Source organism: Panthera uncia, chromosome B1 (assembly GCF_023721935.1).
Source record: "Panthera uncia isolate 11264 chromosome B1, Puncia_PCG_1.0, whole genome shotgun sequence".
NCBI classification, from domain to species: domain Eukaryota; kingdom Metazoa; phylum Chordata; class Mammalia; order Carnivora; family Felidae; genus Panthera; species Panthera uncia.
In genome coordinates, this window is record NC_064811.1 from 39,009,611 (window position 1) to 39,036,403 (window position 26,793).

Here is a 26,793-nt window from a genome sequence, read left to right on the forward strand (position 1 = left end):
AATGGGTCTTCAACCAAAATAAATACTTTTATTCCTCTTTAGGAATGAAGTTCTATATTTACATAGTGTATATGTAGCATTCTTTTGATGTCTGTGTGTTTTTTGAAAGGTCATGGAATCTGGTTGAGTAGATATGAAAACATAATATTTTTTAATATCCCGGAGCCTGATGGAGATGTCATATCACCAGTGTTGGCAGGATTCTATATGTTTTGGACCATGATCATTTTGTTACAGGTAATTTATGTTGAGTTCATCATAGAATTTTGAGGACTTTGTTACTTAATCCAACTACATTTGGTTTCTCACCCGTTATTTTCCCTCTCTAATATTTTTTAAATTGCTTGGTTCCTCTTAGGTCTTGATTCCCATTTCTCTCTATGTTTCCATTGAAATTGTGAAGCTTGGACAGATATATTTTATTCAAAGTGATGTGGATTTCTACAATGAGAAAATGGATTCTACTATTCAGTGCCGGTCACTGAACATCACCGAGGACCTTGGGCAGATTCAGTACCTCTTTTCTGATAAGACAGGAACTCTCACTGAGAATAAGATGGTTTTTCGAAGATGTAGTGTGGCAGGTTTCGATTATTGCCATGAAGAAAATGGTAAGTGTGGGTTTCTGTGAAAACCAACCTGAAGATTGGGCTTTTTGGCCCCCACTTAAAAGTTTGATAATTCTAGGGACACCTGGGTGGCTCAGTCGGTTAAGCATCCGACTTCAGCTCAGGTCGTGATCCCACTGCTTGCGAGTTCAAGCCCCGTATCGGGCTCTGTGCAGACAGTGCAAGGTCTGCCTGAGATTCCCTCTCTCTGCCCCTCCTCTGCCCTCTGTGTCTCTCAAAATAAATCAACTTTAAAAAAATTTTTTTAAAAATACACTGTATTTTCTCTTAGGCACATACGTTTTTAAGCCAGGTTTTGTTGTTACCTGTAAATGCAAGGGATAAAATGTTGAATGTTTATCACATAATCACTACACAAATGTAAAAAAAATAGCTAGTCATACTGGATATGATGATACTCTGCCTTGTTTTATCTTCTTTATTGCATTTTTGTTACAAAAACAATATTTTAGAAAATCTCAGATAAGCTAAATGAGGAAAAATATAAAAGCCATAAGTAACCCCCACCAGAGTAGACCACAGTTAACATTTTCGTACATTTCTTTTGATTCTTTTTCTTGTACACTTTATGCTTTTTAAACAAAAATGAAATTACAGTGTGCTTTTGCTTTTTTTCTTAAGACTTCAACCATTTTTCTTAAGGCTTCATTGTGACTACCTTTCTGTTCTCTCCTTACTCTTCTAGAGGCTATGCTATATTGCACTGTAATAATTGCCAAATTTTATGTAAATAATCCACCATTAATTTCGGTTGTCAACATTTACTGTGGTAAGCAATGCTGCAGTGAACCTCACTAGCTAAACTTTCACACCTGTTTGTGAGAGGAGTGTCTTCCAAAATAGTTGACTATGTAGATCCCTATTTTCAAGTAACTTATAGTAGTGTTTCACAAAATATGTGATGAGGAGCATCGCTTTTTTTTTTTTTTTTTTTTTTTTTTTTTGTATTCGTAGCATTTCAAATTTTGTGTTTGTAGCATTTAAAAGGGCTGATATCAGCCCTTTCCCGCCACAGTTCCTGAGCACACACTTGGGCCCAGTGAGTGCTTCTCTTCTATAGATAGCCCTTTATGCAGAGAAGGTACCAAGAGACTGAGAATCACATGCTATCATGACTGAACTGTCTGTGGACCATGGAGTGTTGCACTGCTTCTGTAGGTACCAACTTTGCCTGTAAACACTTCTCTACTGCACATACATACGGAGATCCTGGTCTCTTTTCTGTAATAGTTTAAAAATAAGGACATGTATACACACTCTGATTGATGAAGGAGGGAGTAGTGGGGGCTACTTCTCTCCAGGATTTAACTCTAAGATATATTATTTTTACTGAAATTAAAGCTAGTTAACCCTTCAGGATTTGGGGGCAAAATCACCGCCTAGGAGATCTGTCCATAAAAAACATCACTGCTCGGAAATAGCCCCGTGCACATATGCACTTGAAATAAACACATCTGACGACACCATTTTATGTTTTAAAACCTTGCAACTTAGGAGCACCTGGTTGGCTCAGTTGGAAGAGTTTATGACTCTTGATCTTGAGGTTGTGAGTTCAAGCCCCACATTGAGTGTAGAGGTTACTTAAATAAATAAACTTAAAAAAAAATAAAACCCTGCAACTTAGAAATTTGGTTAATGAACTATGTAGCATCAGCAACGCCTCAGTGTGTATTAAAAACACAGAATCTCAGGCTCTCTTTAAAACTTCAATTAAAATCTTCATTTAACAATATTCCCGGGTGATTTATGTGCATATTAAAATTTTAAAGCAATCCTTTAAAAAATTACTGAAAGAGAATGTCTTTCTTAATAGTAATCTTTTTAGTTCAGAATAGCATTAGATTTATAGAAAAGTTACAAAGATGCTTTTGAGGGTTCCGTTATGCACCCCTATCTAGTTTCCTCTGTCATTAACATCTTACATTAGTTGTATAATACATTTATCATAAGTAATGAACTAATATTGATATCATTATTAACTGAAATCCATACTTTATTCAGATTTCTTTAGTTTATACCTTTTTCTGTCTGAGGATCCCATCCAGAAGACCATGTGACAGTCCTCATTTAGACTGCTCTAGATTTGAAAGCTTCTAAGGCTTTCTGTTTCTCGATGACCCTAGTTCTGAAGGGCACTATTCAGGGATTTTGTAGAATGTTTCTCAATTTGGGTTTGTCTAGAGAGTGCCTTTATGATGCAGTTTGTGAATCTGATCTACATGGTGAGAGCATTTAGTAGTTTCTAAGAACAAAGATTTTGGAATCAGGCCTCCTGAATCTGATTCCCATCTTTACTGCCTATGGGCTGTATGACTCTGGGCCAGTTACATAATTTCTCTGGGCCTCACTAAAAAAGATCCATAATAGTATTCGTGAAGATAATTCATGAAAAGCCACTCAAAGCATGGCACAGAATAAATTCTTTGTAAGTATGAGCTGCCATTGTTTTTGTCATTACAGTTGTCAAAGTAAGAAATAGATTTATCTTTTGAGGAGTTCATGGTCCAATACGGAAAACAGGCATGGAAACGTAAAAATATCTTAGTTCGTCTCATAGAATGAAAATCTGGTGTTTTGGAGGTGATTTTAGCATTGATCAAGGTTTGGGACCTAGAAGGATATTGGGCAAGAAATTTTTGGAATGCTGGAAATGCGCAGGGAGTCAGTTTAGAATAAAAGATTTGTGTGTATCAAGGATACATGGATGATACAGTTGGCCGAAGCTTAGCTGAGCGTGCTGTTTATGAGCAGGTGAAAGTCGGGATGCTGGAAATGTTTGGGGGATTAGTTCATAGCAAAATGCTTGGAGGATATGGGGATGATACATTTGGGAGAAATCCATGTGCACGTTGTGCTGTTCACCCTTGTTTTGGGTCCTTTGAGGAGCACATTGAAAAGTATGATCAACTTTTTGTTCCACAGATTTTTGCTCACTTCTTCCAAATATCAAATAAATGTAAGTAATAGGCCCTGAACAGGTTACTAGATATTTGAAGGAGGATTCAAAAGAGAAGATTAGGGGTTAAGTAAGAAAGAGAATTGAAGTAGTTAACCTAGCATCTAACCCAGTACCTACCTTGATAGAAAGACTACATACTTTGCGTTTTCTCCTGTGAGTTGGAAAGCAAGAATTCCTGCCCCACTCTGAGGCATTTATGGAACTAATTAAAACCTGCTTTAAGAGACATATGAAAAGTCTGCATGATCAGCTGGATAGATTAAAAAAAAATTTTTAATGTTTACTTATTTTTGAAAGAGAGAGAGAGAGAGAGAGAGCGCGTGAGCCTGAGTGGGGGAGGGGCAGGGAGCGAAGAAGACACAATCTGAAACAGTCTCCAGGCTCCAAGCTGTCAGCACAGAGCTCGACACAGGGCTTGAACTCACCAACGGCGAGATCATGACCTAAGCTGAAGTCAAAGGCTCAACTGACTGAGCCACCCAGGTGCCCTGGATAGATTTTTGTTTATCAGTATGGTAATAAGCTTTTCTTTCTCATACCCAATTTTTGATTTTTTTTAAAAGTTTATTTATTTATTTTGAGAGAGAGACAGCATGCAAGCAGGGGAGGGACAGTGAGAGAGAGGGAAAGAGAGAGAATCCCAAGCAGGCTCCATACTGTCAACACAGAGTCCGATACAGGGCTCAAACTTACAAAACTGTGTGGTCATGACCTGAGCCGAAACCAAGAGTTGGACGCTTAACCGACTGAGCCATCTCATACCCAATTTTTGAAAAATCTTCACTGAGTCTACAAGTATTACACCTATAGTTTTGTTTTCTGAATCAAATTATAGCTTTACTGTTCTGTTTCCTTCCCATAGCTTTTTACAAAATGATTAAAGGTTGCTCCATGTGTTCTTGAGTCCACTCTTCCAGCGTTATTTATTGAGCAAGTTTGTCCTGTCCTAAGGGCTGAGCTGTCTGGCATTATAGTAATTACACAGTTGCATGAGGACTGATTTCCCTAATGATGTACAGGAGAAATTCCTGAAGTATAAGCCTTTATGTTTCTATAGGTTTTGTAATATTGTAATTATTTATTTTTAAAATGGTATCACATCACCAGTAAGTTTCTTTAGCTACTCAAGGATTTATCAACCTCAGCACTATTGCCATTTGGGGCTGCATTATTCTTTGAGATGGGTGCGGTTCTGTGCATTCTAAGATGTTTAGATGCCTCCATGGGCTCTGACCACTGAATGCCAATTGCACTCCTCCCCCAGTTATAACAACCAGACTGTGTACAGGCATTGCCAAATGTTCGCTGGGGGACAAATTCACCCCTTGTTGAGAATGACTGAACTAACCTATACAGGCAACTGCCAAGGAGATATAACATAGTGGATACATGTACTGGCTTCAGGGTCAGGAAGACCTACATTTAAATCCCAACTCTACCCCCAACTAGCTGTTTAACCATGGTCAAAGTACTTAATCTCTCTGGCTCTTAGCCTCTCTTACCTGCAAAGTGAAACAGTGATAGTTCCTAACTGGTAGCATTATTTTTAAGATGTAAAGGGAAGACCTAGATACAGATATTTACATAAAGACCTAAACAGATGATTGATGAACAGGAAGTACTCAATAAATTTTTTTTTAATGTTTATTTCTGAGACAGAGACAGAGCATGAGTGGGGTAGGGGAAGTGAGAGAGAGAGAGAGAGAGAGGGAGGGGGAGAGAGAGGGAATCAGAAGCAGGCTCCAGGCTTTGAGCTGTCAGCACAGAGCCTGACGCGGGGCTCGAACTCACAAACCATGAGATCGTGACCTGAGCCGAAGTCGGTCACTCAACTGACTGAGCCACCCAGGCGCCCCAGGAAGTACTCAATAAATGTCAAGTCCCTACCCCACAACATTCCCTTGATTCTACGGATATTCCATTTATGTGTCTATTCAAACATGCATTCATTACTCATTTGATAAATGTTTAAACTACAATACATGGACTCATTGAAATCAAGCAGGGAATATTGGTGTAAAATTATAAAGAATATCATGTTAACATAAGTTCAGAACATAACATTCTGAGCACTGGCTGTGAACTTTATAGAACTGGATGTAAGACCAATGATTATTACTTTTGTGAAATGGGGAAAATTCGTTTGATTTCTTTATTACTAAAATTGAGGTATTAATAGTATCTGCCACAGAGGGTTGTCCTAGTTATTAAATGAGACAGATGCCTGGTGCATAGTAACATTCAGTACATTCAGTAGATAGAAGCTTTAAAGACCCAGGGAGTGAGGGCCAGTATAGTTACAGAGGTCACCATTGAGGAACTGGCCTTTGAACTAAGCCTTCAAAGATGTTGAGGATTTATGTAAGTATAGAAAAAGAGAATGGATATTCTGGACAAGGGCACAGGTGAAAATGGAGAACTTCAGTATGTTTGAGATTCAGTAAGTGGATGGGTTTTTGAAGCTGAAAGGCCATACAGGGAAGCATTCTGTATTATTTAGTCAGAGAATATAATGAAACTTGCAGAACTGGAAAGGATCTTAAAGTCATTAAATCCAAATTGTTCATTCGGCCAGCAAGAAAACAGAGGCCCGGGAAAAGTTAAGTGATTTCCTAGAAAACACTGAGTCTTTGGAAGAGTTCGTTCTAGAACTCAGGATCACAACATTGCCTCTTAGCTTCTCTTTGTCCTTGAAAAATACAGATAAAAACTATTGAACAGAATATGAAAATATTTTTTATTTTGAAATTAACTTGCCAAAAGCCATACTCTAAGTAGCTAGACTTGGCTTGAATGCAGCTAGCAATTCAGCAAGTACACATTGACTGATTGTTTACTCGGTACTCCTGGACATAATGATTAACAAGGCAGATAGGGGCCCTCTCACAGAGCTTCTGTTGAATAGTCACAAATAAATTAATTCTTAAATCAAGAAAAATAATTAAATAATGAAAAGTGCTTTTCAGAGAATTAAAATGAGATGATATGATAGAATGATTGGAAGGCATTTTGGATTGGGTAGGGGAGCAAAGCCTTTCTAAGGGTTACAGCTTAGATCTGAATAACATAATCTTGAAGTTCAGATGCGAAAACCTACCAGTTACAGGCAGCAGCTAGTATAGAGGCTCTCAGGCTGAAATGAGCTTGGCAATTTTCAAAGTAAGAAAAGAAGGCCAGGGAGGCTGGATTTTAGTGGACATGTGGAAGAGGAAGGGGCAAGAAACTTCGAGAAGATCAGCAAAGGTCAGATCATTTTGAGCTATGTAAGCCAACATATGGAAAATTTTGTGCAGGAGTTATGTGATCAGCTTTTATATTTTAGGAAGATCACTGTAGCTACTGGTTAAGGAATGGAATGCCAAGGGGTAAGGAGACCAGTTATGAGGCTGTTAGCACTGGTCCAGTTGAGAGATGATGGTGGCTTGGGTTAAGGAAATGAAGATGGAGAGAATTCGAGATATTAGAGATATTTTGGATAAATAATGGACAGCTATTGGTGATGCTTTACAGCAAAACAAAACAGACAAACCAAAACTGACAAAACTCTCTGCATTTTTGGAGTTTATATTCTACTCGATGATTCAAAAAATAAATAAGATCTATAGTGTGTAGATGGTGGTTAGCTCTGAAGTGGTTATATCTGGAAAGTCTGCCGACAAGGGACATGCTAAGAGACTTGAGAAAGGTAAAGGAGTTAGCCATGCAGATAATCTGCTTGAAGAACCGAATAGACATCTAACCAGAAGTATCAGGTGGAGAGTTGGATATATATAGGAGTCTGGATTCCAGTTAGAAGTTAAAAATCATGTGCACAGAGTTGACATTTCAAATGTGGACCAGGTGATATCACCAAGGAAGAGTGTATAGGTGGAGAAGGGAAGGAGCTCCTGCAGCAACCCAGTATTTGATTGAAGAGAAGATAGCAGGAGAAAATAAGAAGGAATAGCCACTGAAGTAGGAGGAAAAACAGTTACACATCATGTCAGAGAAACCAAAAGAGCCATTTCAAGCAGAGAACGGTCACCTCTGTTGGATGTTGCTAAGGATGCATATAAGATATGGATAGATGCAGTAATGGGATTTGATAACGTGGAACTCATGGGCAACCTTGCCAAAAGTAGTGTCAGTGGACAGACAGGGACAGAAAGCCATGAGATTGGTTGAGGGGAGCTTGGTGTAAGTGAAGGAGGGGAAAGTTGTAAACGTGAAGTCCTTGAGAAGGCCAGAGGAGCGGAAGGCAGATCATGAGTGGAGAACTTGGCATTTGAAGCTTTATCCATAGTAGTAGGAGGGTTTAGATACAGATGTGGATAGGTTGGTAGATTTGACGATAGGATAAGAAGGGAGTTGCTGTCTGATTGCTTTTACTTTTCCAACGAGGTAAGTTCATGAAGGGAACCTGGAGAGGGGAGTTTGGAGGGCAGTTTTTGAAAAGGGAGGAGATGGTGTGGAATAGCTGTTTAAGTAAATGTCTGACATATTCAGTTTGCAAATGGTTCTTCTCAGGTAATGACCCAGTATGATTTTTTATCGCTCAGCCAAGAGGTTAGAGTCCTACCAGGAAGCTGCCTCTGAAGATGAAGATTCCATGGACACTCCCAGCGGCTCCCTCACCAATATGACAAAACCGAGGACCCCCAGCTGCAGGACAGTTCATAATGGGCCCTTGGGAAGTAAATCCTTGAATCATCTTGCTGGGAGCTGTTTAGCTGTGGGAAGTGGAGAAGGAGCCAGTGAAGGGCCTCACTCCAGACAGGCTGCTTTCAGTAGCCCCATTGTAAGTGTGAATATGTGACTTGAATCTTGTATATCTATAATGAATAATGAAAGAACATCCCCCTAATTATGACAGAGCCAAACACTGTTGTCTTTTCTACCTGAGAAGAGACTACATAATTGTGGTTCAGTGTAATTGCCCGCACAAAATTAGAAATATAAGCAAACAGTATCATAGCTTCCTAATTTGTGGGATACTTCAGTGTTGAGAGATAGTGTATCATTTCTGAAATAGCATAGTATTTCTGATCAGGGCCAATGGTGCCTAAGCCTAAAGAAGGCTGCCTTGGGGCGGCTCAGTTGGCTAAGTGTCCAACTCTTGATTTCGGCTCAGGTCATGATCTCAGGGTTGTGAAATCAAGCCCCGCATTGGGCTCTGCACTGAGCCTGGAACCTGGTTACCATTCTCTTTTCCCCCATGCTCATGCTCTCATTCTCTATCTCTCTCTCTCTCTCTCTCTCTCTCTCTCTGGAAAAACAAAAACAGCTGCCTTGGGTTACAGACCATGACTCACTCTCAGAACCAGCAAAGCTTTCCAGAGTTATCTCATAGACAGCTAAGTATGTCTGAATGACATACGTACTGTCAGTACCCTCCAAGGCCTTTTTTTCTGCATTTTTCCCCCCAGTCCCACCAAACCTGTGTCCTCTTCCCCGTTCTGAGTCCTCAGAATGACATTTTCTGATATTTCTATTTTAGAGCTCATCTGGGTATCACTTGAGTTCCTGAGGGAAGTTTTGGAAGCTGTTTAGTTATACCCATTGGCAAACCCATTTTGCTGAAGAAAAATCTAGAGGGCCGTGTGGAAGATGGGAAAGAGGAATGATACTTACATGAAAGAATTAGAGTTCAAAAGTTTTGCTGTACTTAGAATTGTTTCTGTAAACCTTCAGCTGCCCTTTCTGCCTTCCACATCTCATTAACTCTTGTGGTTTACCAAGATGAGGATTCCCCAGGCTTGAGACTGGCAACTGGTCTAAAGTAGGTGGCGTAACAAGAACAAATCCACTTTGGGGAAACTTTGTGTGTCTGCATTGAATTTATTGTATGGTTTTCGTAGCAGAGATGTGATCTGAGTAGATGCCAGTGGTCTCTTTTGTTCTGGAAAGGCCTTGAAGGGAATCTCCTGGCTCTTTTCAAAGTTGCCAGTAAAAATTTCGGGAGTGAGGGTAATCATTTCCGTGCAACTCATTTAGTCCATTCCTGTGGCACTGAAGATATAGCACCTGTCATATTGTATCTTGGCCACATGTCAGACTATTCCAAACATCTAGGCTTAATTTTTTTTCTCCAACTTCTGAAAGGAAAATAGGAAAAGAATGCATACAGCCTCTTCTGTGCATTCACTATAAAGCTGTATCAGAAATAGATATATATTTTTTTCTCTTTTTACCTATTCCTGTACTGATCTTTTACATTTTCCACCCACGCAAAGTTAACCACATGTTGACCCATGTTTACCTGGAAATAGGACATTGGTGACCCACTGGGGTTGTGCCCTACCCACCCTCTCAGTTTCCTGATTTAGCCTCATCTCCTTGGAAAAAAAGTGATGTTTCTTAAAGTCTGTTCTTTTATCTGTACCATTTTCTCCATCTAACATTTTTTCTTCCCATTGGCAACCTACCTCTGTCTACCAAATCTGATGAAACACTTATTTCTTATAAGACTACGTTAAATACTCTCTTCTGAAGACTTCCCAGACTCTTTTCTCAGCTTCTGAGTTCTGTCTACCCATTCCCTCCCTTCCTTAGTTCTCATTATGCAGGCCTTATTTATGCCCCCTGAAATATGCCAATAGCTCCTTAAAAGCAAGAACTTAACATCTTGAATTCTCAAGATCTGTCTCAGGGACTCATGTGTCCATTCTCAATAAAGTAGTTTTGAAGGTTGTTAAGTGAAGCTGCGTAACAGGCTCAGCCTTCCCACTCAGTGCATTTTGTTTTCATTTGCCCTTTATTTCAATGCCATGTGCCATTTTGATTGTAAAGATGCACTGGGGGTGTTTTGTGTTTTCAAAACCACACCATTATATATAGGATAAAGAGGTCTTCCTTGAAATATGAGATCATCTCACTCTTGCTCTAGACAAGTTGATTTTATCCTTTTGAGACTAAAGACTATTTTGAGAAAGCTATAGATTCTTTGACCTGAAAAATTAGCATCTGTTAAATTTTTGCATCCAGTTCCAGAAGCCTGTCAGTGGAGCCCAGGTTAAGAGCACCAGCTTGAGAGCACACTGAGAGCTGTGATGTCTAGAAATGGAAAATTGTAAGCTAGCACCTTGCATGGAGATGCAGGTTAAGAGCCAGGGAGTAAGGATCCTAGGCGGGCTGCTGGCAAAAATATTCCAAGCTTTGGGAATTAACATGTCATTGAAGCCCCAGGCTCCTGGGTTCATACTACCTATTTAGAAATAGAAACCTTTTCTTTGTAAGCCAAGGTTGTTTATGCTTCTTTCCTCCTCTTTTTGTTTTTGTTCAACAGGAGTGCTGTTTGTTCTACCCAGGTGACTATTCTCTTAGATCTCAATGTGGCTTTCCTTTCTGTCGCTGAGATCTCAGCTTTAGTGTCACCTCTTCAGTAAACCTTCCCTACCACCTAATCCAGAGTTTCTTTCCACCCCTCCTGTCTCTCTCTGTCTCAATCTAGAAGCATCTTATTGTTTATAGGTTAGTTTTTGTATCTGCTATCTCCCCTAACTAGAATGTGAGCTGCACGCAAGCCAGGATCGTATCTGTCCTATGCATCCCTCTGTCCTTGAGGAGTGCCTGATGCCATAGATGCAACAATGAATATTTATGGGATGAATGAATGAATGAATGAATGAATAGATTAATGAAAAACAATGGCAAAATACTAGACACAGGGATGTAAAATGAGTAAGACATGTCCTTATCCTTCAGTTTTGTTTCTAGGCAGAGGAGGCAGACATAAAAATAAATAAAAACAATCCTATATTAAAGATGCAGTAATAGTGGATGAACCCAAAGTATAGTGAGGGCACAAAGAATGGAGTGTTCAACTCTCAAGGGAGGAGGAGGGATCAAGAAGGGCTGCAGAAAAGAGGTAAAACTTGAGTTAGGATTAAACTAATAAGGAGGGATTAACAGAGCAGAAAAGAAAGTAACCTCAAGCCCAAAAGACCTAGACTTTGCAGCAATAAAAATGAAAATTGGGGTAAGAGAAATGGACCTGAAGAGAGAGGGTCAGTAATTGATAAACATAGGTGGGAAATAAAGCCAGAAAAGGTGGGGAAGGTGGCCGAGAATTACTAAAAAGGAAGCATGATTCGAAGGAAAGCCACTAAGTTTAAATTGATATTTAAACATGTCTTAGAGAGGGGCGCCTGGGTGGCTCAGTTGGTTAAGCCTCTGACTTTGGCTCAGGTCATGATCTCTTGGTTCTTGAGTTCGAGCCCCGCATCAGCTCTGTGCTGACAGCTCAGAGCCTAGAGCCTGCTTCAGATTCTGTGTCTTTCTGTCTGTCTCCCTCCCTCTCTCTCTCTCTTTCTCAAAAATAAATACATATTAGAAAAAAAATTTTAAACATTTCTTAAGAAGAGTTCCACTCTGAAACGTTTTTTTGTTTTTTGTTTTGTTTTGTTTTTGTTTTTGACTTAGTGCACATTAGCATTCTGAGATGCCTCTGGAAATATTTTCTAACTCATGGGATCTCACAAGCAATAGATGACAGTATATTTGCCAAATATCATGTGACAAGTTTCCCAAGCATCCCTTGCTGACTAAGCATTGAGTAAGAAAGAAGTCTCTCAAACATTACCACTGTCTTCTATTGACTTTGGCAAGGAGGTCCTGAGGAAAGGATTATTCTCTGAGTAACTGAGGGCCCAGACACTGGCTCAGTGTTACTGTGTACGTGAGATGTGTGAGGAAATATGGCTGACTCATTAGTGAACAGCCATCAGGATATTAGTGCCTATGAACTCCACCAAACTATGTCTCATATCACAGGATAGTAGATGTTGATGTATTTAAATAGAAATTTGAGAATGCTTTGTGACAGCATATAGTTTGGACCCATTGTGAGCCTGGTGATCTGCCTATAGGTTCCTGTTGTACGGGTATCACCTCACTCATTATCTCATTGACTTTATACAACCACCCTGTGAGGTAGGTGTTATTTTTACCATTACTCAGAAGAAGAAAATGAAGCTCGGGGAGTGAAGCACTACCTGAGGATAGCAGCGACTATGCAGTGAGTCCAGGATCTAAACTCAAACTCATGCGATTTTTCAGCCTGTGCTGTTTTCTTATTAAGCCTACGCTAGTTCTCCCCAAACTAAGCATAAAATACAAGCCATGGTCTTTTGAGCCTAATATCACACATCTCACATCTCCACCGTTTTCTCCTATCTCTAAATCACCTCTCCTGGCTTCCTGCAGTCAGTATGCCAACCGACTACATGCACGACTTCTCTAGAATACAATGGCATTTTAGTGAAATTTGATTTGTAGTTGATGATCCCTCTTTTGATTCATCTGAAAAATTTCTAAAGCAGTTGTCTACATGTGACTGTTTTATAAACCATTTTCTAGCACAACATTCTTTTGTTAAAACTAGTACTCTTCAGTAAATGTGAGAAGCACTGTGTTAAAATGGATATGTAGTTTTTTCAATAGCAGAACTTCTTAGAGCTAATTTGTACTAAGAATCTTTTTTTTTAATTTTTTTAAATTAAAAATTTTTTTTAACGTTTTTATTTTTGAGACAGAGAGAGACAGAGCATGAATGGGGGAGGGTCAGAAAGAGAGGGAGACACAGCATCTGAAACAGGCTCCAGGCTCTGAGCTGTGCTGACAGATCACGGACTGTGAGATCATGACCTAAGCCGAAGTTGGACGCTTAACCGACTGAGCCACCCAGGCGCCCCTTTTTTTTTACTTTTTTAATATTTATTTTGGGGAGAAAGAGAGCGAGCGAGCACGAGTAGGGGAAGGGCAGAGAGAGGGGGACAGAGGATCTGAAACAGGCTCCATGCTGTCAGCAGAGAGCCAGATGTGGAGCTCAGACTCAAGAACCATGAGATCACGACCTGAGCTGAAGTCAAGAGTTGGACGCTTAACCGACTGAACCACCCTATGCTAAGAATCTTTAAGAGGAGGGCACAGGGCAGATATTGACAATATATTTGATGATCAGAAATCTCTTGGAGGGGCGCCTGGGTGGCTCAGTCAGTTGAGCATCCAACTTTGGCTCAGGTCACAATCTCACATTCGTGGGTTCAAGCCCCTGCATCGGGCTCTGTGCTAACAGCTCAGAACCTGGCGCCTGCTTTGGGATTCTGTGTCTTCCTCTCTCTCTGCCCCTCCCATGCTCATGCTCTCTTTCTTTCTCAAAAAATAAAATTAAAATGTTAAAAAAAAAGAAAAATCTCTTGGAGGAACCCTCATTAATGTCATGTATATTACTAGGTAATATTCTTTATATATGTTTGCCTGCTCATACTAATGTTTATTTTGGAGAGGTTCTTTTGTTTGTTTCTGTTTTTGTTTTTATTATAGTAATGATTTGAACCATAAAATTTTTTGTACGAACCATAAAATAACATGGTATGAATAATGTCCTCACTTTTAAAAGAGGTGGTACTCATCAGTTGTTAGATGAATCATCAGTTGCTGTTGGATGCTCTGGAAACTGTGTATTTTTTTTTCTTTTCAAATTTTTATTTAAATTCTAATTAGTTGATATACAATGCAATATTGGTTTCAGGAGTAGAATTCAGTGATTCATTACTTACATACAACATCCAGTGTTCATCATAACTAAGTGCCCTTCTTAATGCCCACCACCCATCTAGCTCATCCCCCATCAACCCCCCTCCATCAACTCTCAGTTTGTTCTCTATCAATAAAAATCTCTTATGGTTTATTTCCCTCTCTTCCTTTCCCCCTTCCCATATGTTTATCTGTTTTGTTTCTTAAATTCCACATATGACTGAAGTCATACAGTATTTGTCTTTTCCTGACTGACTTGCTTAGCATTATATACTCCAGCTTCATCCATGTTGTTGCAAATGGCAAGATTTCATTCTTTTTGATGGCTGAATAATATCCCATTGTTTATATATACCACCTCTTCTTTATCCATTCATCAGTCAGTGGACATTTGGGCTCTCTCCATAGTTTGGCTACTGTTGATAGTACTGCTATAAGTATTGGGGTGCATATATTCCTCCAAATCTGTATTTTTGTATCCTTTGGATAAATACCTGGTAGTGCAATTGCTATGTCATAGGGTAGTTCTATTTTTAACTTTTTGAGGAACCTCGATACTGTTTTGCAGAGCGGCTGCACCAGTTTGCATTCCCACCAACAGTGCAATAGAATTCCCCTTTCTCCACATCCTTGCCAACACCTGTTGTTTATTGTGTTAATTTTAGTCATTCTGACAGGCGTGAGGGGGTGTCTCATTGTAGTTTTGATTTGTATTTCCTTGATGGTGAGTGATGTTGAGCATCTTTTCACGTGTCTGTTAGCCATCTGGATGTGTTCTTTGGAAAAGTGTCTATTCATGTCTTTTGCTCCTTTCTTCACTGGATTATTATTATTATTTTTTTTTGGATGTTGAGTTTGATAAGTTCTTTATAGATTGTGGATACTAATCCTTTATCTGATATGTCATTTGCAAATATCTTCTCCCATTCCGTCGGTTGTCTTTTAGTTTTGTTGATTTTTTTTTCCTTCTCTGTGCAGAAGCTTTTTATCTTGATGAACGCCCAATAGTTCACTTTTGTCAACTATGTATTTCAAAATAGAAAAACAGTCAACTAGATTTTGGTGGAAGGCATTGTTCCTATCTCCTGTTGAATTTAAGTTAATAGTCAAGGTGTTCTCCATCAGTATTGTGCATTCTGGATTTTCCTTTTTTTTTTTTTTTTTTTTTTTTTTTTGGTCTGTTATTTTTCCTATTCTCACTTCCCATGATGCCATGTTAAATGTTTTTTAGAAGAGTAAAGTTTACTATCTCATTGTGCATAGAGTGTGGTTATAAAAGCTACTTCTCATGTAAATTTAAAGCTCTCATTTTTAGATACTTAACATAACAACACTTTTTCTAATTGGGTTTTCAGGAAACAGATGTGGTACCAGACACCAGACTTTTGGACAAATTTAATCAGATTACACCTCAGCTTTTTACACCACTAGATGAGGCTGTCCCAAATCCACCACTGGAGACTTTGTATATCATTGACTTCTTTATTGCATTGGCAATTTGCAACACTGTAGTGGTTTCTGCTCCTAACCAACCACGACAAAAGGTAAAGTCTCTAATGCAAACAAGGATCACCTTCTAGAAGAGAACTTTGGGTTTAAATGTACTTGTACTGGCCTTGTTATGTAGATAATAATTAACACTATTACTAATGATAATAATAATAGCAGTTGACACACACCACTTAATCTGTGTTCTGGACATATGTTCTAAGTGATTTACTGGTATTGACATGTGCAATCCTCCGAACAACTTCCTAAGTTGGGTAATATTACTCCACCATTCCATTTTGCCATTGAGGTTAAGTAACTATCCTGGGGTCACAGAGACAGTATGTGGGGGAAGCAGGATTTGAACCCATGAAGTAGGACTCAGTGCTGCTCTACTATTTTGCCTCTTGAAGGATAGCTGATGAGAACAGTTCTTGTGGAATGTGGCTGTGCTCATTTTGCAGTTTCCTTACCCAATCAAAGCTTCTTTGAGGCTTCTGAGACCTCCAACGTCATATGCACTACATCAGGCAAAATTTAAAGTATTAGATTCATTATCATGTTTCACGATAGGGTACCTTTTTTCATGTACCAGTTGGGTTAGTTCTAACTCAGTTTAAAATCCAGCACATTTATAGTGTACCAAGATTCTGCAGTTCCCACAAAAGCTAGATTTAAAAAGCCTATTTGTAGCTTAGAATTTATGTAAAAATTCACTTTCAATTAAAAAGAAAAACTTGTTTTAAAGACTGGTGATTCACCACATGCTGTGCTGTGTTCCTCGTGCGAAGAACTCTCTTCCCTTTTGCACACACCCACTTAAATTCAGTTTGCAGCACAACCCAGTTACATTTTAATTTCCCATCAGATCATCTTTTTTTGGCAAATTCAGAGGTGGTCAACTTTACCATAAAAATAACTTATTTCCAATTAAGCTTTTATCAGAAAACTGTTTTTATAAGGTTTTCAATTAGAGAGTTGCTCTTTGGAAAGTGATTATGTACTTAGAGAATAAATTACTGGATATTTTTTCCTCCTCGGGTAACAGTTTTTCTCGTGCATCTGTATCCAAAGTAGGCATCTTCTGGTGTTTTTTTGTTTGAAAATGTTGTTGCCTTATCCCCAAAGAATAGAATATGCTGTTGTCTGAAAGAAAATCTCTAGAGCTATAAAAGCCTAAGCTTTATGATATTTTGAGGTAATGATAGACCATGACTAATAAGTTAATCAGAATCTGTCAGGAATATGAAAACCTCATCTGTGGTTGTTTCTCTTCATTTCTGAGTTGCTGATAAGTCTGAAAATTGACCAGCATAGGTGTCTCCAACTATCCAAAGATTAATAATGTTTAGGAAAACACTTCCATATTTTGGGCTTTTCAGAATGAGAAAATTTTAGGATTTAATTGGCCTTCATAATTAATATTAAACTCTAAGTTTAATCACTGATAAGAGTTGAGAGCTAGAAAAGAAAATAAGGCTACAAATTAGAAAAAATATGTAATAGAAATTCACACTGTGAATTTCTGCTAATAAGCTAATAATTTCTGCTGATAACACTTAAAGTGACTTTGTTCACTGGCCTTTTTAAAACAACAGAAAAAGTCATGGTAACAATCTTATAGAATCTGAAAAATAAAAGAGGAAAACAACCCATTTTGTTAATCTTTTAGCCTTCTTTCAGTGTTTTAAATGCATATTATCACTCATTTGTTCTTATGTTCATACAATTTTTATTTTTATGTTGTTCACATGAATTTTATATTTTAAAGCTTTACCAATTTTACCCCATAGGCTTTATAAATTTTATTTTGTAAGGACTGTATAACATTTCAGGAAGATTTTTCTGCTTTGCTATTTTTGAATACTTAATTTGCTTATAATTTTTAAATTTGCTATTGCTAGGATGTACATAATAAAGATTATGGATCACCTATATTTTAAGTTATTCGTTAGGAAAAGTTGCTTTAATATGCCCACTGCTGGCAATATTGGCATTTTATCTCTTTTGCTATTATTTGCCAAATTTCTTTCTAAATGGTTGTAGAAATTTATAGTGCCATCAACGTTAGCACATCTTTTTCATTATGGCCATTTTAATTTTTGTTAATGTTTTCTGGGACAGTTTTTTTTTTAATGTTTATTTATTTTGAGAGAGAGAGAGAGAGAGAGAGAGAGAGAGAGAGAGAGAGAACATGAGGAGGGAAGGGGCAGACAAAGGGAGAGAGAGAATCCCAAGCAGGCTCTGTGCTGGCAGCACGAAGCCTGATGCAGGGCTCAAACTCACAAACCTTGAGATCATAACGTGGGCTGAAATCGAGAGTCGGACACTTAACCAACTGCGCCACCCAGGCACCCCTTTTCTGGGGCAGTTTTAAGTATGAAGAAGCAGGCTGCTAGTTATTTAAGGAGGGGTAATTCTTACCTTCTTTTTTCCTGGTTTGACTTCAACATGGTTATGAACTGCTTTTGACTATATGATGGAGACCCTCCCAAATTGTCTTCCCTAGATTGGACTCTCATCACTGAGTGGAATGCCTATCAAGTCCTTGGAAGAGATTAAAAACCTCTTCCAGAGATTGTCTGTGCGAAGATCAAGTTCGCCGTCACTTGCCAGTGGGAAAGAGCCATCTTCTGGGATCCCAAGTGCCTTTGTGAGCAGACTCTCTCTCTTTAGTCGAATGAAACTGGCTTCACCTGTGGAGGAAGAGGTCTCCCAAACTAGCGAGAGCCCTCGGGACTCTAGTGATTCTGCTCGCCCTACGGAGACTGAGAAACAGAACTGTGATGCAGGCCTCACCGATGGCAAGGTGGAATGCTCCCCTGGACAGCCGTGGGCCTCCAGCCTGTGTTATGAGGCTGAGAGCCCAGACGAAGCGGCCTTGGTGTATGCCGCCCGGGCTTACCAATGCACTTTACGGTCCCGGACACCAGAGCAGGTCATGGTGGACTTCGCTGCTTTGGGGCCATTAACGTTTCAACTCCTGCACATCCTGCCTTTCGACTCAGTAAGAAAAAGAATGTCTGTTGTTGTTCGACACCCCCTTTCCAACCAAGTCGTGGTATACACAAAGGGTGCGGATTCTGTAATCATGGAGTTGCTCTCTGTGGCTTCCCCAGGTGAGTTCATACAGAACTGAAAGCGGGGATATCAAGGGCTCAGAAATTCAAAGGCCACTCCAGATGGTTTTATAAAGACAAGCAAGTGGATATTTGGGGGATCAGCTGCACTTGGCAAAGTAGGGGAAGCTGCCTAGGATTTGGTGAGAAAGCATGTAAGTCTGGGGGCTATACAGACCTGGGTGCAGATCTGACCTATGTCTTGGTAAAGTTACCTACTACTCTGTGCCTAAGTGTTCAATAAATGGGGATTATAGTACCTTTTTTGTAGGTTCCTCAGAGGTTTAATGACACGCCATATCCAGTATATGGAGAGCCTTTGTCCAGTGCCTACCAAATGGCAGGTGTTCAGTGAATGGCAGATAGCATTATTATAGTTACTGTTACTGTTGTTATTGATGGTGTGGGAATGGTGTTTGTATTAAGTTCATGGTGCTTTTCCCCAGGGAGGAAGGAACAAGGGAAAGCTTTATTCTGAGGGTCCCTTTAATTAATGCACAGTTGGGACTCAAAACTACAAGGTCTTTTGTTTGTTGTGGGGTAAGCCACCATTGTTTGTAAAACTTTGTCTTTAATTGGGCAGACTGGTGGGAATACTTGTGTTTTGTTAATTATTTCAGATGGAGGAAGTCTGGAAAAACAACAGATGATAATAAGAGAGAAAACCCAGAAACACTTGGACGACTATGCCAAACGAGGCCTACGCACGTTATGTATAGCGAAGAAGGTGAGGCTCTCAGGCGCATCGTCTTTATTCTTCCACCGTGTAGCCATCGTTTAATGACGAGCATGTGTCAAACCCTGGTCCGGATAATTGGCAAAGCCCCTGGATCATGGGCTTTCTGTTCACAGCTTCTCCCTTCCATATGTATTGTCTGCTTGGAGTTTGTTCTCCAAAGCAGTGTTTTGCTTGGAGAACAAGCCACAAGGGTACCTAAAAGTTCTGTTCTCTGAGTTCTCATGTGCTGTGTTAGAAACCAGAGTATCAATTTCCGTGTGTCATTCTGGGCTCTAGCGAATATGAAAGACAGGGGTGTACAGGTAGATCAAAGTATCAGTGCATTAATTGCCATCCATTATAATTTTTAAATACGAGGCTCTCCAGGAAGCCTGAATTGGAGACTGTAGCGAGCACCTAAGACAAATGTAGGGATCGCTCATTTCTCACCCAAATTCTAGTTCTGACGAGCTGCATTAGGGAAGCTGGGATCCATTGCAGACTCTTAGTCAATATTTAGTCACCCAGCTGCATATAGAATCAAAAGCCTGCCCCACACAAAGTTGTAAGAAAAATGGAGAGTTTCAAGATGAAAGCAAAAGGAGAGAATGCTGCCTTTTCAAGTGCAATGATCCTGTCCCTGATAAAAATGCAGCCCAATAGATGTCAGATTTTTCCTAAGTCAGATTACCTTGTGAGTGAGAATAAGTAGATAGAGAAGTTGCCTCACCCCCTCCACCTCACGTTGCTTTTTGAGAACCAAAATGTGGATTTCTCCCTCTATGGCAACCTGAAGAAAGAGGAAAATGTATCATTGGTTCCTTCTCCAGGAATTTCATTTAATATTTTAGGAAGAGTACTTCCTTGCTCCACTCATACAGCTCCCTCGCTCTTTTCACCTTTACAAATAACTAACTCCACAAACTAACCGTCAAAAGATATTAGCGGTGCTGTTGGCTATGTAATACCTCAAACTGAGCAGTCCTGACGCCACTTTCTCAACTGCACCATTAGAATCTTTCTAGATTTAACTGCCACGTGGAGACCTCTTCCAACTGCATACACCCTGGGTTAAAGAAATTAACCCACTTTCATCATGTATGATGCCTAGAATTTCCAAGAACTACTGAGCTATCGTGTCCATCCATTATCAGTGTTAAAGAAGTCTGACCATAGAGCTTGGGAAGGTTGTGACCAGGTGGTGTGAGAACCTGGCATAAGTATGTCTAGAGAGAGGAATACCGAAAACAGGTTGATGGCTTGGTATTCAGCTAGTGGTCAGTCCTGGTGGGATCCCACAAGATGATCTGGCCTGTCTTATAGCTCTTTTTACCCTCCTAGGTCATGAGTGACACTGAATACGCAGAGTGGCTGAGGAACCACTTTTTAGCAGAAACCAGCATTGACCACAGGGAAGAGTTACTCCTTGAATCTGCCATGAGGTTGGAGAACAAGCTAACTTTACTTGGTAGGTAGACTCTTGTGTTGTCTGAATGGACAATTTTGAAAAACACTGGCTCTCTCTAAGTAAGTTATTCACCAGTGGTTTTTTCCCCCCTACTTTGATCTAATAGAGCACATGGTTCTGTCTACCGTGTCCAGTCTGATCTCTACCCGGTTTCCAATTCTTTTCATTCTGTTTTCCGCTGCAGTGAACTAGACTCCATTTATGGTGGGATCAGGGTGGTCATCCTTAAGAAGATCATTTAAAACCTTATCATTTTAACTTAGAATACCAAGTCAAATAAATATCCTGGTTCCCCCTGGTTCAAGAGGATTTCCAGCTTAAGTTTCTTGCCAGGCCTTGGATAAGGTACTTAATATGTGTTGTCTCTTTGAACCTTCACAACAAATCTCTAAATTATTTGGAGGAAACTTGGGGCACAGAGAAGCTCATTGACTTGTTCAAAGTCACACTAACAGCTGATAGAGCTGCAGAGAAACTCGGGTCTACCTAGCAACAGGGCCTGTGTGCTTTGTATGTACCTGCAACTGGACCAATGAAATTTTCTCTCTTCTCTTACTTCCTGATTGCTGGTAAAAGTAGCACAAACGACACCTCTTGTCTCAGACTGAGCTGTGCCTTGAAATCATCTGGGGCACTTTAAGATACTAGTGCAGGGCACCTGGGTGGTGCAATCGGTTAAGCATCCCACCTTGGCTCAGGTCATGATCTCAGTTTGTGAGTTTGAGCACCATGTCAGGCTCTCTGCTGACAGCACAGTACCTGCTTCAGAGCCTCCCTCTCCTCTCTCTCTGCCCCTCACCCGCACTCATGCACTCTCTCTCTCTCTCTCTCTCTCTATCAAAAATAAATAAACATTAAAAAAAAGTTTAAAAAGGGCACCTGGGTGGCTCAGTCGGTTAAGTGTCCGAGTTTGGCTCAGGTCATGATCTCACGGTTCATAGGTATGAGCCCCGCATTGGGCTCTATGCTGACAGCCCAGAACCTGGAACCTGCCTCAGATTCTGTGTCTCCCTCTCTCTGCTCCCCCCCACTAGCACTCTGTCTCTCTCTCTCTCTCAAAAATATATAAACATTAAGAAAAATTTTTTAATAAAAAAACCTGCATCCTATTCTCAGGGATTCTGATTCAGTTCGTCTGATGTGTGACTGGGACATTTGAATTTTCAAAAGATCCCCAAGGAATGCTGAGCCAGTCAAGGTTGAGAACCACTGTCTCCGAGTCTGACATCTAGATTCTAATCTAAGTGCTAACATAGCAAGAGACCAGTATCGGAGCTCCATTCCTCTGGTTCAGAGAAAAACAGTGATCCCACTTTGTGTCGAGCCACTAGAGTAATAGTGCTGTCCTACGTCATTTCTTTGTGACAGCATCAGTTGTATGCGTCTACCTCTCCTTGTCTGAAATTCCAAACTCAAAAACGCTCCATGGGTTTAGTGCCAGAACTCATTTGGCTATAAAAATCAGGCCTGGTCTGATAAACTTTTGTAAGTCTTTATTTTCCTAACTAGTGTGAACATTTGAAAGTTTTCCACAGAAATATTAATATGTTTGGTTATCAGATACTGCAAAATATGATAGATGCACTATGTTACCTTCATAAAATATGAAAAATTTTGAATTCTAAAACTTACCTGGCCCTGGTTGTTTTAGCAAAAGGAATTATGGACTTATAATATCTATTTTTAATGCTGTTTCATAATATAAGCCACTTATTGGCAAGAACATTCTTTGAAAGCCTGTCCTTACCCTTGGGAGTGTCACAGAATTACAAAATCATAGAGAAAGGTTGCATAAGTAACTGAAACGAGTCCCCCTCAATTTATGGAGAGGAAAGCTAGCTACAAGGAAAACAAGTAAGTTTAATAAGCTCATTGATTCCTAAGGCTTCCCTCCCAGAATATTACTTTGTATATGATTTTGGTCTGGGTCCACACTTCTTTGAATCTGTGGAAGCTGCTGGCACAGTTTGGGTAGTTCAGGATTGGGTTGACAAACAGATACAGTTCAATTATAGCCTAGGTGAGCTCCTACTGGCTTCAGTTTCTCACAGGCTCTGTTGCACTTTGGCTATCTTTAGGTGCTACTGGCATTGAAGACCGTCTGCAGGAGGGAGTCCCCGAGTCTATAGAAGCCCTTCAAAAAGCCGGCATCAAGATCTGGATGCTGACAGGGGACAAGCAGGAGACAGCTGTCAACATAGCTTATGCATGCAAACTACTGGAGCCAGATGACAAGCTCTTTATCCTCAATACCCAGAGTAAAGTATGTGTAATGAGATTGAGTCTTTTTTTTTTTTTTTTTTTCATAGCCAAGGGAGCATTTGTGATTTGATGAATGGAAGGAGGAAAAAAAACCAATAACCATTAGCTCCTTGATAATTACTTCTTCTATCCAGCAACCTAGCTTGTGCTTGGGAAGACACCATAGTTCTTCTAAAGGCTTCATGGTTTAACATGATTCAAAGAAATTGTTGCTATAGAAAGTTGCCTTTTTATTTTCTATCTGCTTTCCCTTACCCCCCATTGGATTTCCAGGGATTTGATAAGATTTAGCCCATAATGAAAAACTATGTCAAATTCTTGGACAGGAATACACCTCTGTTTCAAGTTGAGGGGAAGTGATGATTTCTATCAGAATTAGGTGAGTAAATTGGTATTTTTATGGTTAATTCCAAAAATAGACTCTCGGGATAATTATGCCCTCTAGTGGTAATTCTTAGATAGTACTGTTGAGAATGTCAAGTTTGTAGAACTGTTTTAAGGAAAGGGAAAATTTTTTTTTTTCCTTAAGGAGTTTAAGAGGTTTGGATACAGCTTATTTTTTTTTTATAATTGTCCCTGCCCCACCTCCCATTAAATTCTAACACAAATTTCTAATGCGTTGAATAGGTTTTTGTTTTGTTTTTTTTTAATTTTCCAGTATAGTAATAACCTCTGAGATTTGTGCATGCCGCTTAATTAGCTTGGAAAACCTTTCTCCCTCCTTCCTCAAAGTCAGACTTCATCAGTGGCATCCATACTCTGCCAGCAACCCGCCTCTCAGAAATCCTCTGGAGCTTCTCATCTGGATCACATCTTGGGGCTGTCACAGGCTGCCATGTTTGGTTAGCCATGTTATTATGGTTGGGCCTCAGTCAATACCTAACCAGATCATATATTTTAAGGAAAGAGAACTTTCCTTTTCAACACAGGGTGGGTTCTCCTTGGCAGTTGGCTGTGATCCAGAGACCCATAACCACAACCTCCAGCCAGCTCCTAGTACCAGCCAGGTCTGAGCACAAGAAAATTGTCATTAGTCATTTTGGTCACTAAAATGGATGTGCCCTAAGGCTGGTAAGACCCTGGTTCATTTACTTGGTCTGCCAGTGATCAGGTATGTGACCTTGGAGAGTTTTCTTCTGGACCTTTTCCCTAACCTGTGATGTGAGAGTAACATCTATTTCATAGGGTCATTGTAGGCATTAAATGAGAAAATATAAACTATACATTAAACATGTAGTACCTGTCAGAAAGGGTTCAATTACCATTGAAAAGGAAGTCAGTTCTTTTTATTTGATTTCAACTTTGACATTTTTATGAGCAGTAAAATCCATAGGATCATAGAGCTTATTTGTAAATACACAATTATAGTTGAATATATTTAAAGTTACCAATTCAAGAAGTCTTTATAGAGTATCCACTGTGGACTGTTCTAAATACAAAAAATACATTTTTTTTTTTAATTATCAAAAGCTGTTCCACCTATGTGAATTTTCCAGGTAACTAACAGAGCACAGTGAACACAATTTAGTTTTATGGTGACTCAGGTCCATCCATATAAAATGCCAGGCACATAGTAGGGGCTAAGTCACTATATTATTTTCATTTTTTTCCCCCATTCTCCTCCATCCATCAGGAGATGCTAAGAATTAAAAAAGAAAGATCACGGAACCTGGTTGGCCAGTTAGTGAAGAAATTGCTTCTGTGACATTCTAAGTGAGCCACCTGGAAACCAGTAGAATATCTGGTCATTTCTGTAGTGTAGTATTTCAGCTTTACAAATTTCTGTCAACTCTTGTTCCTAAATCTGCAAGTTGATTACAGTAAATGTCGCCACTTATAAACTTTACAACATGGTTTCCATTCTCATAAAAGTCCTGGGTCTGTTTTTTTGGGGGGAAAAGGTTAATATAATTATATATTGGATTCTTTATTGCCTTTTGATATATAAAGGCCTTTTAGGATTCATCATTTAATTTTTAAGTTTTGTTTTTATTATTTCACTTATAATTTTTTCCTGAGATAGTAACTTTATTTTCATGCTGGTTAGAATCCATAGAAGGCTTTCTTATTCGTGATCTTACTTGACAGTTACAACAAGGCCACAGATCAGGTAAAATTATCCTCATTTTTATAGCCTGAAACTCCAAAAGGTTGTGGTTTGTCTACTCACAGCTGATTACTTGTCAAGCATACATTTTGTATTGAATTACATATTATATAATCTATATCCATCTGTAGTTTTTCTCATTATTCGTGGAGTTAAGTTCTATACAGTTGCTGCAAATGCTGTATTAGTGAATACTGAACCAAACGTAGGATTAGGTTGCCATAAGCCTCTGGTCACAACATTGTGTCAACCAATCAATATAGAACCTCGTTCCGTGCGTGTTTCTGTTTAAAAACAATTTATTGTATGTATTATAACATTGAATTTGTGGCCAATCACAACCTTCTAGTACGTAGGACCCCTAGACAGCACTGTGCACTTCAGCAGCGCTATGCTTGGAGGCCATTTTAAACAGTGAAATTAACAAGAAGCACAAACATACAGAAAATGTGTCACCAAACAGTGAAAAGGACACTTATTTATAGTACAGGAGCTGACATAAGATAGAGCATCACCTTGTTCAGTTTCGGCTGGAGTCGTATCACGTGACTCAAAAAATTTCTATCTGTGCATGTTTACCAATGACCATGAAGGCACTACAAGTATTGATTGTGGGATTACAGATAAATTTTAGCAAGTAAGTGAATTCACAGATATGGAATCTGCAAATAATGAAAAATGAGTGTATATATATATTTCTGTAACGAAAATGTAATTTATAGAGCTAAATGCATGCTCAAATAAGAGGATAAAAATGTCTATAATCAATCTATAAACATAAAACTACAGATAATTTATGTTCATATTTTAGAGGGCTTCTACTCAAGCCTGTATTCTGTGCACCCTGAGCATACAAAGGCTGTCATTATGTATTGTATAGTATTGTAATTGTGTTTTTTCACTTAACAAATGCCTTAAGTATCATCTCATGTTAATAGACACGCTGATTTTCAATGACTCAAGGGTATGTTACCTTCTGAATATATCGTTTTAATATAACCAAACTCTAGAAGGTTTTTTAAAATAACTTTTTACTATTATATGTTGAGCCTATAAAGGGCATATTTGATTCACCTTTGTATACTTTTCCTCAGAAGTTTTTGACATGTATGGGATCAGAGCGACATGTATGGGACCTGTGAGTGAGGGGATCTCTTACGAATGAACTCTTTCAGTCTTTTTTTTCTTTTTCTTTCAGTCTTAATGTCTAAACTTAAATGCAGTGCTCGTGGATTTTGTTAGGCTCTGTCCTTAGTGGTCACTTGACACAATAATTTCTGGGTAATTTTATTGTCAGTCTTCTTGAGTAGAATCCATCCAATGAGTATTTATTGAGTGTCTGATGTGACCCTCTCTCAGGCATTGTGAAGGCTTCAAAAGTAAATTAAAAATGATATCTGTCTTCATGGTACTTCTTAACTATGTGGGGTGAAGAGAGTGGAGGGATGTGCACAGACCAAACGTGACAAGCACCACTGAAAACATCCCAACCAGAACATAAGCTCGATGAGGGCAGGGGTCTTCTTGT

General features: G+C 39.3%; 1 protein-coding gene across 2 annotated transcripts in view; it reads left to right on the forward strand.

Annotated features, from left to right (window-relative positions):
* ATP10D (ATPase phospholipid transporting 10D (putative)) overlaps positions 1-26,793 on the forward strand; it is a 110,473-nt gene that overhangs the window by 58,270 nt on the left and 25,410 nt on the right. For both annotated transcript variants that reach the window (XM_049632001.1, XM_049632002.1), the window contains 8 exons: positions 110-237; positions 359-611; positions 8,127-8,365; positions 15,459-15,647; positions 18,101-18,710; positions 19,331-19,437; positions 20,770-20,896; positions 22,975-23,159. In XM_049632001.1, coding sequence (XP_049487958.1) covers positions 110-237; positions 359-611; positions 8,127-8,365; positions 15,459-15,647; positions 18,101-18,710; positions 19,331-19,437; positions 20,770-20,896; positions 22,975-23,159 — 1,838 coding nt within the window. The remainder of the gene's footprint in view (positions 1-109; positions 238-358; positions 612-8,126; positions 8,366-15,458; positions 15,648-18,100; positions 18,711-19,330; positions 19,438-20,769; positions 20,897-22,974; positions 23,160-26,793) is intronic.